The following is a 15,393-nucleotide window of genomic DNA, read 5'->3' on the forward strand; positions in this document are numbered from 1 at the left end:
CTTAATAGTCTCTTTAAAAAAGCAACAGATTTCAGTTTCTTGTGTTTTGGTTTTTGCAAAAAGTATTTATTGCTAACTAATTCAATCTTTTAATTTCCTAAAGAGGACTGGAATATGTTCATTCAGAGCACTTCATAGCTGTTAGTTCAGGCCTCTGAAAAAGAAAGATGAGCAACTTTAAAGAGAAGTGCATCTACTCTCGACCCACAGTAGCTCTTCTATAGGCACCCTTACTTCCTGTGGGGATGAAGAGGAAATGTACTTAGGGTGTGAAGCATCTTCATCTTCTAACTACCAAAAAGCAAAGATCTTGAATATTTCTCCTTTCACTTTAAATTCTAAATCTGATTGAAAAATCATTGCAAGTTAATGCCTCTCAAGAAGTCCAGTACTAAGTAAAATGTTATCTGTGGATAAATTTCTTGTAAGCCTGACTTGGTGGCATTCTCATATGTGTCCTGGAGGCTGGACAGAAACAGGTAGGGTCAAATCTGTGTACTGACTTGCTTTTTCTCTGTAAGTTGACTGGCTTGCTTAGTCACACAATTATGAATGGCACTAAAGAGATTGTCAGGTGAGGGGAATCCCCACCAAACTGTCTCCTGGATTGTTTTAGAGGAAAAGATTGCACCACGTAGTAGATTTCTTCTAAGAAACATCCTGTGGAGGTTTCCAAATGATTATGACAGAAAATGTCCACTCTCTAGGCTGGTTTGAAACACTTAATGGATATTTTCTTGCTGATGTTTGAAACAGATCATTGACTTAGCCTCCAACATGCGTCCACACCTACACACTTGTGTTTCCATGTACGTGATAATTAACAATTATAAATTGTGTAAGCGATAACAAGAAAATGATCAGATTTTTTTCCCCAAATGCTGACGTTTCAACTTAGAATATTCAATAAGAAATCAAAGCAGGGTTGCTTTCACTATTGTGTACTTCCAAATTTAAATGTGTTAATTGCTAACAGTAAATATGTCTGTAAGGTAAAGTACTTACACTGTGGAAGCAAATGCAACTGCACAATGAAAACTCAAATGGACTTGAATTCTTCATTAAAAATTAGATCAAAAAGCTCCAAAGCAAATAAAAGTGAGCAGCCGAGAAAATCAGTATAAGGAGAAGGAAAACAAAACCCAGCGTGGAGAAAATTCTGTAAGTATAATGAGAGGTAGATGAGCAGGACTGCCTCACTGACAGGTTGATAGTCTGAACAGTCCCATTTTGATATAGTATTAAGAATGTATGAAAAGTAATGAGTTGTTATCAATCTGCAATGAATTTTCAGTTGAGTCCGTGCTATTTTGTGAGGTTTCAAGCTCTGATGAGATTAATGGAGATCCCTGAATGGACTGGCCTAGCACATGCAGAAACCAACAGCTGGTTCAAGACTAGCATCCTTTGGTCCTCACTCTTTAAAAATGATGTAGTCCTGCTGAAAAAGAGCCCTGGGCTATTATCACAGACACTTTGATGTACAAGTTCTGGTAGCTTTTTGCTTCTTTTGAAGATGGATCTGATCCTATGAAAATGAAACTGAATAAGAGAAAGAAAATCGCGAGGTCACTGTACGGAGAGTTGAAGTGTAGAGAAAAACATGAATTCATTTACTGGGAGTTGGGGAAAGATGCTGTGAGCAAAACATGATATTTTTTCTGTCAGTACCGTACAGCAACAGTAGATGTGTATATATATATTTACAGGAAATAATCAGAAAGTCAGAACCACCAAACACAGTCAGGCCAAATTACAATGGAATTGTTTTCTCCATGAATTAGCTCTCTCAAAACAAATTAAAATATCACATTGAAACTAATGGAAGTATTTGTGGAAAATGTTATCATAATATTAACATGCTAGTCTTGTAACAGCAGGGCTATTAGAGCATCACAGAATCATAGATAGAATATCCTGAGCTGGAAGGAGCAGAAGAATTAAAAAACCTTGGAAAATCACTTTGGGCAGAACTATTTTAATAAAATATATCTTCATTTTGTAGAATGTTTCGCATCCACCAAGGCACAAAATGCCTTATCTGAAGTCAGTAGGTTGTACTGTTAGCATGGGATGGATACCATTGCCTGCCTAACAGTAAAAATCAACAATATGAACGTTGTCAGTGCTAGTGTCTAAAAAGCCTGGGCAAAAGTATTTGAAATATATTAGGAAAAAATTTTGAAACAATTGTCTTTAAATGTTTTCCTATTTGCTCTATTTTGCTTTTAGAAGTTCATGTTTTCTGTCTTTTCCCTGCAAACATACTGATTAAAAAGTGATTGGAAAAAAACCCACAACTCCAAAATTCTAAAATATATCCCAAGATTCATGAAATCATATAAAACAGGAAGCTGGTGCTTTAAAGTGGAAACAAATTCTGTAATATACATGATAATGTTCATAATGGGAAGTACCTCCAAAGGATATTATGGTGCTGAAAACAGAAAACTTTCAAATGTTTTATTCCTCTTGGAAGAATGAAAAAGAGAGGGTGAAAACAGATTTTATGTAGAAAAACCTGTAGACACGCCATGGTTAGGACAGGAGGTTTTACACAAGCCACCATTTAGACTGCTGCTGTGCCAATGGTTTTGCTGCTTTTCCATTGATATGGACTGAAACTAAAATTGAATAAGATTTAGATTTTTTTTCTATTTTATAGGCAATAGATTTCAATCAGAATTTGGATATGTCGAAAAATTCCAGACAGTAGGAATACAGAGTAAAAATGCACACCATATATGTCCAAGACTGTTTGCTACATTGCCACAATTTTTCCCATATTTTAATACAAGAAAAAGAGTACTTTGGAATTTCACCTGACTTTGTCGTGGTTAGTTCTCATGGGTATCTTGTAGTTTCTAAATCATTCATACATGCAGACTGTGTTTTTTTGGAAAGCTGGAATACCAGTTTGTACCAACTTGAAATATGGCGCAAGAAACAGGAAGAAAACTTTGATCTCCATTGAATATTGCAGTGCATGCAGAATCAGCAACGAGAAAATGTGGGTTTTAGGTCTATCCTTCCAGGCTCAGAATTCCTCATATCATATATGTCAGCTCAACAGTCTTTCAAGGAGAAGAAAATGAAGATGGAATTATGCTGATTTTAGAAACAGGTACATGAACAGCTATCAATGAAGACAGATGTTCTTAGGAGAATATTTGTCATTATCTCCAGAAAATTATTTTAACACAGATCTTGAATATTTATATTATTATTGGAGTTTTTGGACAATTCAGAGCTGATAGTGATGCAGTTAGGAATTTAAGCAAAGTCCACCATAGCGTGTGAGAAAGGCCAGCCCAGAACAGCTATTCCTGGCTATCCTCTTCTTCTTGGGAAAGCAAATGCCTAAACTCTTACTTACAGGATAGATGAGTACTCACACCATGAGGGGTAATTATTTCCTGCAGATAATTCAGAAAGGAATCTTTAGTGTTTGGTGGGGAATTCCTGCATGGGTTTACCAAACTAAAACACTGAAGGAAAGTCTGAAACAAGTGCCTTGAGTGAGTCAACATACCAAGATTTTAATGATTTTGAACTTACACTCTAATCTAAATTGTACCCATCAGCTCATTATCTATTTGGACGTCTGTCTCTCTAGATGTCTAACACCACTGAGTGTTTGTTTCTTCTTCCCTCCCTTTTTTCAGAAAGCTAATGTGTGTGAAAAATTTTTGAAATGAAAGAGGGATCAATAATAAGATTTTCCTGTCTGCGTTTGCATGCAGACAGGAGTATGTAATAGAGGCCAAAGGGCCTACCTTGTGTCATATTTCAGATTGTACAAACTAGCTTTCTAACTCTCTCTTCCAGCACTCCAAAGTGTCCCGGGAATGGGCTGAAATTTTGTCTCATTGATGCCTTAAGTCTGAACTTTCATATTTTCCAGATTCTGTACTGCACTAATATATAACTCTGAACTCCATATAAAGTGTTATCAAGTTCTCCTCACAGCTTAGTCAGACAAAACAATCCTTTTCCAGCCTGAGAACCAAGGACAACACTGCAGCTTCAGGCCCAAAAAGTATAAACAGCAAACTGAGGAGAGCAATCTGGGAGGATGGGACTTCAAAACCTGAAGCTGTAATTGGACAATTAACCCCAACATGTGAACGGACCAAAACTTATAAAAGTGTAAAACTCATGACCCGTTGTCCATCTTGGATATAGCCTTGGACAGGCTCTTATACTGCCCAAGGTGTATCCTTTGAAAGCCTTTTAATAAATACCTACTTTATTCCTTTAACTCTGTCTAGCCTCTGTTATAGGTAGCCTCTTGAGGCACCATGTAAAAAGGTGATTTGTGCCAACATTATCCTTACTGATCACTGGAAACATCCTCTAAATCACAGAGATCCAGTGGTTGGAAGGAGTAGCCAATTATATCCCCCATGATGTGTAGGCATATCCTTATCTGTAGGAGAGTGGTGGGTCGGTTCTTAATATTTTATTTGATTTTTTGTTTGGATTTTTGTTTTGTTGGGGAATTTTTGTTCTTTTGTTCTTACTTATTTGTTTGTTAGTTTTTGGGTTTTTTTAGCAGGGAAAATGACAGTGTTGCAATATGCTTGTAAGGGTCAGTTGCAAATTCATAGGATCATAGAAAGTTTTGGGTTGGAAGAGACTTTAGAGATCATGTAGTTCCAACTACTTGAGCAGGGAACCTTCCACTAGACCAGGTTGCTCAGAGCCCCATCCAATCTGGCCTTGAACGTTTCCAGGAATAGGGAACCCACAACGTCTCTGGGTGATGTTCCATTGTCTCACCACCTTCACAGTAAAGAATTTCTTCCTAACGCCTAACAATTCCCTTCCCTCTGACAGTATGAAGCCATTCCACCTGTCCTGTCACTACATGCCCTTGTGAAAAGTCCCTCTCCCAATTTCTTGTAAGTTCCCTTAAGTCCTCCTTAGTCATGAAGCCTTGATTATCAAGACATCTGCATTGCAGATCATAGCAACATGAATAACAATGCTTAGTAATTACATAGCACTGGTACAATGTGTAGGCAAAGTTTAATCACTTAACACCCTCAAGTGTGACAACCCCCCCCCTCACCGCCCCTGCACTGTGAAGGTGGAAACAAAGGAATTATTTCTGCTGCTTTGTAAGAAAGGGAGGCTGAGAGGTGAAGTGTGATAGAAGGTCAGAACGACAGCTCAGAGAGGGTTTTCCAACCATGGGCTGCTTTCCTGGGGCAGTGATAATAGAGAAAGCCACTGTGTTTTAGTGAAATGAAAGCCAGGCAGAGATCTGCTGAACTGGCATGGGCAGTTGATCACTATACCACTCAGCACGCTGAGGAGTATGCATAAAACAAAAAAATGAAAGGGAAAAAGCTGTAATCAGGGGTCATAGTGAAATCTGACATGACTTTGCAAGGGCATCTTTGGGTATTTGGTGTAAGGTGTTGTATGAACTGAAGGGTGTGAAACCTCTGCTTTGCATGAAGAGTCAGATGACTTCCAGGCAGCAAAATGAAAAAATGCCTTGGTTTCACTTCCTTCTGCGTTTGGACCAGATGATAATCCAGCTGTGACTATGGAGTCTCACAGAAGATCACTTCAATTCTATGCAGCACAAGATTTTTCAATCCTGTTCTGATATCTCTTTCAAATAGATTAGGAAAAGTGTTCAGACAAAGAGCTTGTGTTAGCGTTGAGTGTTCAGTCCATGCCCCAGATATCTGCTAAAGAACACAGACAGAAAATTGCATGTTCTTAGGTCTCTTGGAAAGTGCAGTGATTTTCAGGATACCTCCTGTGTTGTTTGCAGTGATGTTGGTTCTCAGGGCAGGCAGAGCAGGGGAGCCATCTGAATCTGGGTCTTCCTCACCAACCTGAGTGTTCACAGTTCTTGGGCAACAAGACATACACTGGGCAGTGGTGATCTGGTTCTGATGTTTGGACAGAATGGGAAACAAAACTGGGCTGGAATAGACAGAGGACCCTCATGTTCTAATCACCTGTTGTAGGCAGTTGCCTAATTTCAAAATGATTTGGAGACACCATACTGTGTGTCAAAGGAAGAGAATATTATGTGACTAGTATGTCAGTGTTAATGCAGCACCCTTTATTAAAATGTAAGGGACTCGGAAAAAGGGTGCATATTTCTGCATTAAAATACTTTTCAATGCTGCTGATGATTTACCACAGAACATTCAACACTTCGTGTGATAATTTGAATGTGGAGATTAGTAAAATGTTTGAATCTAGCTTCCCCAGGCAAGACAGTGTACCTAAAATTCAGACCTGCACTCGGAAGGTAGCATAACAGAGACAGATGTCATAGCTTTTTTCTTTGATTTTTGCTTAATTTCTTGCCTCAGTTTATGATGAAATACTTGTAGCACTGCATTGTGGGCAAAGAACTACAGTGGGACTAGGAGACCCTGTTTGTGTTCCTAGATTTGCCTTTCTCAGAGGCTGAATGATGATGAATGATCCCATTGCTCTATGCTTTTTTTTTCTTACCTGCAAAATTGGATGCTTGGCAAGCAGCCTTCTCTGAAGTGTGAGGAGATTTAGTAATCAAATTAGCCAAGTAACCCACCAAAACTATAACTAGTATCAACAAAATGTGAGTTGGCAAAATCCTTTTTTCCCCAATACTTTATCCTCCTGCTATTCTTAGAAGTGTAGTTAAAACGTGAGACCAAAGGGAGATCATCTGAGTGGCACAGCTTGCTGTGGATAAGATGCGTGTTTGACAAGTTTGGCAGGGCAGCGTAACCCAGCACAGCCCCTCTGGGTGAATGCAGTAGAATACTCTCTCTCTGTAGAAGGCAGTATTCCTGACTTACTAGCTCACCTCCTGGAATTACCTCTTCTGCTTGGCTGGAAAACTACCGCTGTTAGTTGTGTTCCACTGCGTTGTGATTTGTTATTAATGTATTAGGAAGACTGAGCTGGTGGAGTAAAGAATCTTTCCCAAATTCCCTTCTATGAGGTCTTCTTTTCACTCTCTCTAGGTAATTCAGCACAAAAGCACTGTTCAGATTAGACTCTATAATGGCAAAATCTGGGCTTCATGACTCAGTCCCTCTTCCAGTTGTGTGTTTCTGACTACATAAAGAGTGCCATAGGTAACAAGAATAATTTTCACTCTCCCACTTTACATGTCTTTTCCAACACTTTGGAAAAGAATTGCTCTCTTGACTCATGGCCAGTCAATGAACCTCAGCAAGTGTCCCTATTTGTAAAATATCTTGATCTTCCTGTGTGTATAAGATTCCATTTATCTAATCCATACCATATCCTTGTGCTTGCTTGGCATAGCAAATCAGATGTTTTAATCAATGGGTTTGTTCAGTGTGCTGGCATTTGGGAATTCACTTTGAATTCTGAGTCCACTTTGAATTTTGGTGGGACCTCCATTTTGTGACCATCCCCGAAGGTAATTAAAAGGCACGTGAACGTGGTGTTTGGGAACATGGTTTAGCGGTGGGCTCAGTAGTGCTAGGTTAGAGGTTGCACTCAATGACTGTGAGGGTCTTTTCCAAACGAAATTATTCTCTGATTGTAATTTTTGGCACAGAATCGCAGAATAAAAATGGGTTGAGTTGGAAGGGACTTTTGAATATCAGCTAGTCCAATGTCTCTGCCATGGGTGGGCATGTTAACTTTGCATTTGTTTACAGTGCTTTGAAGCACCTTGAATAGCACTATTACTTTGCCTTCATGACAACACTTCCGGTAATTAAGTTATTACTTTATCAGTTTTAACATCTTAAACTGAAACAAAGATGTGCATTGCATAATGTTACTACCTCAAGCAGATTACAGCACGAATTGTTGTGCAGTACCATGTTTGTTGTGAGATGTGTCCTATCTGTCTATGCTGCTCTTCCCAGAGAGTTCTGGCATGCAGCTTTTGGACCTGCCATTGTTGGTGAAATTTGGCTCTTCTCCCTGAAAAATGACCATTTCCCTGGTCTAGTAGTCTAGGTTTATTTCACAGATGGACATCTTATTTCAAACAGCAAATGAAAAAGATTTGATGGTATTAGTGGTCATTAGCTGAGATGGAAGGAGCTTCTGGGAAAAGGGAGAGTTTCTTCCAAGGAATATCCAAAGAGCCATGTGGGGCTGAGATGGAGAGTTCTAATCTTACCTGCTTGGAACCACTTAAATTTTTATCTGTTTCTGATGAACCACAGACATCTTCCAGTGTAGCCTGTGTGAACTGAGCCCACAAGTGCCCTCTTCCTGATTCTCTCTCTTTTCTTTCCCTATGGGCTCCTTCTTTATTTCTTTCCCCTGTAGGCTCCTACCTACCCTCCATTCATGTACTGCAGTCTAAAATTATCTGATTTCTTCATAAGACTCCTCAGAATAAGCTCTATTCCCATTATATCCATCAAAGTAGACTTTAGTTCCTATACAAAAACCCATCTATTTCCCCAGCTCTCCTCAGTAGAGTGGTTTCAGAGTTCTCTATGTACGAGGAGACCACTGTGTCTGTCTTCTTCAATGGGGCTTGTTCTCATCTGTGTCCTTCTCTTTTCACATTCTACACACATTCGTGCCAGTGAAATGGCAAGTTGGGAATTTTAATCATTGCCAAGCAGAAATGAGTGTCTTAAGTACTGAACGCTCTGCTCCCATGGACAGACAGTAGACAGGCATAGAGGAATTTAATGTGATACATTCTTGCATTCACACTGGAACCTTGTTTGTCCTATTCTGAATCAGGAGGTGAAGAATGCAAAAGCAGCAGAAGTGCACTTTAGACCATGGAAAGGAGTGTGTTTCACAAAGGACAGCAGCAGAAGGAATGTGTAAATCTCTAAGTGTCAGTATAGAACACCATGGCAAACTCAGTGGTTACTTTAAAAGAATACCAGAAATGAGTTTGCTGCACTGACCCTTTAACCACAAGATAAGATTTTTTTTCAGATGATGTGTAAGAATAGGTTTGAGCCACAATGCATATTCCTCAACCAGTACCGTAATTTCCCCCTTTTCCCCAACCACGTGTAAATGAAACTTCATAGTCTGCCACGTAAACGTTACCCATTGATGAACCACTGAAAATTTTTCCAGGACCATGCTTTGACAAAGACGCTTTCGAGGGATTCCCTTGATTAGCCAAAAAACGAAGGGCTCTTATCTGACACTATCTTGTCTAAATATACACAGCCTGTGATGATGAAATAAAAAAAAATTCAAGACCAGGTATAAATACCACTGACAGGATGATGAAGTTCAGTCGTCTACTTGCTTCTAATAGAAGATTTAACTATTAGAAGTTGAAGCTCTCTGCTCTTAGACCTGGTCCCCCAGAACTGATCTGAGCAGTTTAACTGAACTATCATAAAGAAAATGGCTTTCCAAAACTACAGCTTGTTTGTTCTATCTGTCATCATGATTTCTTTTGGACATGTTGAAAATAGATTGAATCTTCTTCAACTTCAAAATGATATAGACAAACTGAAAGCTGATTTTGTAAGTATAATCTTCTACTGCATTTCTGTTCTCCTGCTGCTTTGCTTTACATATAGTCCAAACTTGAGCACTGCTTGGCATACTCAATATGTACCAATAGAGGGTAATCATGGAAATAATTTTTTGATCATACCTTTTTATACAATAATATGGATTTTTTTTTTGTTTTACTAAGATCTTTCATTTACCTGGTTTCAATTTTTCAACAGTCATAGCTATTGTAGCAATTTGAATTTATTTTAGGGGTATTCTTTCTTTCACAATAGCTTCTTCTAGCTCAATTCAGCTTTGATTACATGGAATATCTTTTAACAAGAAATCTTAATGCAATTTATGGTGAATATATTAATCTCTATTCAGTTCTGACTAGATGCCATTTACTGACTTTTTAAATTTCATGTTAGCAATGTCAATGCCAGATTTAGTACTACATAGCAATATAAATAAATGAAGATGAATTTTTGCTTTAACAAATGCATTGGCTACTTATTTTAAGTTGTAGTAGTGTGTTACTCAAAGGTGATTTCTGCTTCTTATTCTTTTGCATCCTCCAGTCATTTAACTTCCACATATGTGACTATGACCTGGCATGGGAATGTAATCTGGCCCAATATTGTTTCTCGTCAAATAGAATTTTGGTAACTTGATAACTGTAATGTTAATTCACCAATCTTCATCTGGGAGGCATTAAAGCAGTACACAGCTGAAATCAGCAGTGATTAGTCACAGAGACAGCAGATCTACAATAGAGTCACTTTCAATTAACAGTTTTTATTTTCAATATATTTTTGTTGTGTTTTTTCTCCTCTAAATGCAAAGAAACAACTGCAACAGTCTGCTCCTATTTTCAGCTCTGACTTCTCTGTGATTTTGTAATAATTTTGTGCAAATGACAGTTGAAATTCAGTAGTCAGGGAACCACCCTGAAGTAGTAAAGACTAGTGTGATACTTCAGTGTTTGCAGGAAACTGGCTGTAAAAGTGGCATTATGTCTTAAATTTGTGATTAGCATAGACCAGGGAGAGTCTTACTAGAATATATATAGCTCTGTGGGAGAGATCCTGAGCCATGATGAGCTTTTTGTACTGACATTAAAACTTTGCTCCATAGCAGGTGCTCCCCACTTTTCAGAAGTAGAAAAAATCAGTTTGGTAGTGTGCTCAGCATGGGGAGCCAATCAGCCTAGGATCTCCTGTCAGACTGCAAGTTTTCTCTTTGCACTCACTGTATTTAAATTACTGAGCAGACAGAAGAAGGAAATAGTCAGTGTTGTATACAAAAAGGAAAAAAAAAAAGCCACACAGAAGAGGAAATGATGCAGTTTGTCTTTCCTTGGTAGGAGAGTTGTATTGCTCTTTTTTTCCTAGAGCCTGTTGCCAACGTCTGATGGTTAAACTCCATCCCTGGGAGCCTCTCAGTAGCCCACTAATCTTGGGATATTCTCCAGTTTTGCAGTTTTTTCATACTAAAACCAGCTCATTCTTGTTCCATATGAGATTTTACAGAGACTGTATGAATTTAGGGTCACAGATTACAAACTGCTGGACTTTGGCTTACCAGAAAACATACCAAGATCAGATCTAATGATTTTCTAGACTCTTGCTGTGCTTATGAGCTTTTATTTTCATCTGTCAGTAGCAAAAATTACAGGGAGCATTTGGGAAAATAGATGTGCTAAACATCTCTATTCAGGAGAAGACATTGAAAAGAGGACTCATTCCATTTCTGATACCAGGCAGCCAAGCAATGGGACTTGGTGGTTAGAGAAGTGAAAGCATTGGGAAAGCATTGGGATTGCCAGATGTGCAAAAATCTGAATTTTGATGCTCATTTGAATAAACAAAACAAATTTGCCTTAATAAATATTGATAAACATTGTTTATGTAATAGATATGTTTGCTCTTTTTTTCAGAACTCAAGTCATTCTGATGTAGCTGATGGCGGACCTATTTTTACAGAGAGGCTGAAAAGCTGGACAGAGGTGAGTCAAAGCCAGATATGATGAAACATCTCAGGCACTTTTTTGGCACAAAGCAGCTCCCAGAACCAGCGTAATTAGCTGCAGTAGAATGAATATTAGCAGAGTTCTCTTTGGTAGCTTGGAAATGAGACAAAAATAGAAAGCTTTATACTGCACTGTGAACTGACTCAGAGGTACAGTCAAGCCCAGGAGCTGAGTTGCAACATCTTCTTTATCGTCTTGTTTCAAGCAGTAGAGAAGCCCTGTATGCTGTGTTTTGTCTTCCTTCCTTCCTTTCCCTGCTGATGGGCACTCACAGACTTTTCTTTTTCATCATATTTTTCAACAGAAAAATGAAAAGGAGATCATCCTGAGTCAGATTATTTCCATGTACTTGGAAATGCTTGAAAGCACTGACAGGTCAAAGGATCATGTCAGGAACATAAATGAGGAGCTCAATACTCTGAAAGAAAGCCTTTCTGATGGCTCAAAGAAGATGGAAGATCTCAAGGACCTGACAAAACTTCGGGTAAGGCTCTTCCCTTGTCTACAAAGCTTGTGGCATTATAGTTATGATTCGAGTGTGATTTAAGCTAATAATGCTTCAGTAACCTATATGGTAATCCATATGTAGCTCAGTTCATGCTGAAAAACCAAATATTTCCAGCTGCAGGGGCTGCTGCATGTCTGCAGTGTGGGGTAGTGCTGGGTCTTGCTGTGATCTGGCACAGAGCTGCTGGCAGCGCTGTCTCACGGTCTGTACACCAGAGGTGCCACTGGCACAGCCCTTTGTGGCATGGGAATTGGCTGGGAAGGGTGTGCCAGGCTGTGGAATGCTCTGTGGCTCTGGGAGCACTCGGCTCACGGCGCTCGTGCCAGCGGCACAGACCAGCAACCTCCTCGGAGGTGTGCAGACAATGCCCCCGTGCAGGCAGCTGCCTTTCACTGCTCTGCTCCACAGAGTCTGGCTGCTCTGTGGCAGGCTGCACAGCAGCACAGAAAGTGGAAAACAAAAATATGGGACGCAGTCACTCTTTGCTATGGGAATTCGGTAGTAGTGAATTGAAAATTGCAGATGTGCTTCTGTTTTACACTGGTAGCAGAGTAGCCCATGTGCTGTGGACAGTAAACAATTACAGCTCTTGGCATGACTTTTGCTCCATTTGTTTCTTGCTTATTACAGATGAGTGACTTGAAAGTTCAGCGCAAGGCTGTAAATGAGCTGTTCAGCGTCTTACAGAAACTGGGGGATACCTCAAGTTCTCACAAAAGGAAAAGAAGCCAGTTTCAGAGGCTGTGCAGATGCTAATGCCATCTCAGGATCTTCTGTACTGAGCTACTGTGCAAATCTTGTTGGGACAAGATTTTTTTTATTTCAATCTTTTAATTGATTTTTTATACATTTATTTATTAATATTTAAGTGTCTTAAGTAATTATTTATAAAGAAATACTAATCAAAGTATTTATACTCCCTAATATTATATAAGAAATTACTTTGTCTTAAAATCCTGTCTATTTGTTATATGTTGTTGACCTGAAAACAGAGAGTGAGGCAGTGTTTACCAAGTTTCCATATGGAAATCTTGAAATTACATTATAATGGTACCCAGCTTTCCGTCTGGTGCTGTCTTGAGAGAGGGATGTTATGAGATTAGTCTCATCTATTTGGCATGGAGATACAAGCACCAGTATGGGGAAGTTACTCTATTCAGGAAAAACATATTTATGTCTGCTTACTACTAAACATATCTAAATCCAAATCAAGTGAGTAGACATGCCTAAAGATAAACAAATGTTGAAGAAAATTTCTGAACTAGAGGACCAATGGTTAATTGCTGGTTACTATTATTATTATTATTATTATTACTATTATTATTGTTATTATGCACTGAAGTTACCAGGAGAACAGTCTACTTAATATCTCAGGAGAATGTGACTAACTGTATTGCACTGACTTAACTTAAACTCCCAGATTTTAAAAATTTCTGTTTTTACTGTTTTGTATTGAACCAGTCAAATGTGTCTGTTATAATTTAATTTATTTGGAGGTAATAGTATGGAAGCTTTTATCTCAAGGACTATATTTTTGCACTGGAATATTATTAAAAACTTTGGATTTGTCAACAAAGATTTTTGAAATTTGAATTTTAAATAAATAAACAAATAGATAAATTTTAAAAGTGTGTTTTCATGTTTATTCACCATCATCTATATGAAAAATAAAACTCTAATTTTATTCTACATTTTCACAAAGATCAGTCCTACTGAAGTTTAGTTGCAGTAAGTCCCACGAGTTCAGCTGTAATTGCTGCAGCCATTCCTACTCCCGTGGGCTCGGCTGCCTCCCACTGCTCAAGATATCTGCATTCATATCCACATTTGGCAGGCACAACAAGTGACTGTGATCCTGGAGACTCCAACTGATTCTGAGGGAAACAGCTGTTCTTTATACTCATCACAGACATGCATATGCACGGGAGATGCAAGTGAAATTTCTCCTCTAGGATTTCTCCAGTTCCAGGACTAAGCACGAGAATCCTCAGTAAGCATTCAACATAGACAACATATCCTTCAGTGCTCATGCTCTTTCATGAGGCATTAAAGGAGACTAACTCTCCTTTGAGGATACACAGCCAGGTACAGCAAGTTCTACTGAAAACAGAATGACAAAAAAGAAAAAAATCCAAAACCAAAGAAGAAGGAAAAAAAAAAGAGAAGAAAAGAGAAGAGAAGAGAAAGAGAAGAGAAGAGAAGAGAAGAGAAGAGAAGAGAAGAGAAGAGAAGAGAAGAGAAGAGAAGAGAAGAGAAGAGAAGAGAAGAGAAGAGAAGAGAAGAGAAGGAAAAATGAAAAACCTAACAAAAGGGTTAAAATTTCATTAGTCATTGGCAGGGATAAAGTGTGCTTCCCCACTACTCCTGAGCAAATTATCCTATTTCTTGGATTTTAAGCCAAGACTGGTTAGAAACTACTTTATTAGACTATAAAGTAAAAAAGCTACAGTCCTTCTACACCCTGCTGTATGGTTCCATGGTAACAAAATGAAGGCAATTGCATCCAGAAGAGATAACTTTTCCCAATCCTACCTGCTTTAGCTGTGTGTACCCAACCCTGTGCTCTGCTGTCCCCTGCATTCCTGAAGTTATCACATTAAATTTTGCTCAAAACAGCAAGAGTTTTGTCGGGAGGCTTTGCTCAGTCACAAAATTTCCCGTGTTCTTCTCATCCTTGTGTGGGGTAGCAGGGAAGTAGCGAAGGAATGAGCAGTGCAGAGATTGAGTAGCGGCTGTTACTGCTGACAAAATGCGTTCGTATGTTCTCATTTCAGTAGTTTGAGGATTTGCTTTTTTGTTTGTTTGCTTAATTGATTAGTTGCATTTTTTCTTCTTATTTTTTTCTCCTCCATAGTATCCTTATTTCCTGGAATATTCCAGGAAACTGGAATTTTTTTAAGCATCTTGAAACCTCTCACATTAAGCCTGACACCACACATTGCAGAGATTCAGAGGAACTGTCACAGCTATCTAACCATTTAAAGAAATCTAAACAATGTTTCTCATATTGACCTGGCTTTTCCCTGCCCAGTGTAAGTTTGTGCAACCTCTACAAGGTGCTAAAGATAAACTGCTGAACATTCCTCACTTTGTTCTGTTACTGTGATAACAGTGTTAGAGAAGAATATAATAAAAATCAGCCTCTTCAAAGCCTGTTTTTTCCATGCCATGCCATCCCATCCCATCCCATCCCATCCCATCCCATCCCATCCCATCCCATCCCATCCCATCCCATCCCATCCCATCCCGTCCCGTCCCGTCCCATCCTGTCCCGTCCCATGCCTTTTTTGTATAGCGTATAATTGTATACTATGCAAATTAGGTGAATCAGATTTAACATGAAAACTTGTCATCTCTTCTCTGACATTCACAGGAGTCCTGGATCTCCTTTTCTATGTCATTCCTCAGAATATCCAAG

General features: G+C 38.8%; 1 protein-coding gene across 1 annotated transcript; it reads left to right on the top strand.

The window, feature by feature from the left end:
• The first annotated feature begins 9,252 nt into the window (after nucleotides 1–9,252).
• On the top strand, nucleotides 9,253–13,596 carry IFNG (interferon gamma). Its single transcript, XM_005480576.3, has 4 exons — nucleotides 9,253–9,462; nucleotides 11,375–11,443; nucleotides 11,772–11,951; nucleotides 12,606–13,596. Exons 1-4 carry the CDS (start codon nucleotides 9,340–9,342, stop codon nucleotides 12,729–12,731), a joined length of 498 nt encoding a protein of 165 aa, XP_005480633.2. The 5' UTR covers nucleotides 9,253–9,339; the 3' UTR covers nucleotides 12,732–13,596.
• Nucleotides 13,597–15,393: the final 1,797 nt, after the last annotated feature.

This window comes from Zonotrichia albicollis, chromosome 4, assembly GCF_047830755.1.
Source record: "Zonotrichia albicollis isolate bZonAlb1 chromosome 4, bZonAlb1.hap1, whole genome shotgun sequence".
NCBI classification, from domain to species: domain Eukaryota; kingdom Metazoa; phylum Chordata; class Aves; order Passeriformes; family Passerellidae; genus Zonotrichia; species Zonotrichia albicollis.

Excerpts from the sequence above, each read along its gene's own strand:
- IFNG (XM_005480576.3), top strand. The coding sequence starts at position 9,340 with ATGGCTTTCCAAAACTACAGCTTGTTTGTTCTATCTGTCATCATGATT. Across the intron at positions 9,463-11,374 it reads ACAAACTGAAAGCTGATTTT|AACTCAAGTCATTCTGATGT; the intron begins GTAAGTATAATC and ends TCTTTTTTTCAG. Across the intron at positions 11,952-12,605 it reads AGGACCTGACAAAACTTCGG|ATGAGTGACTTGAAAGTTCA; the intron begins GTAAGGCTCTTC and ends TGCTTATTACAG.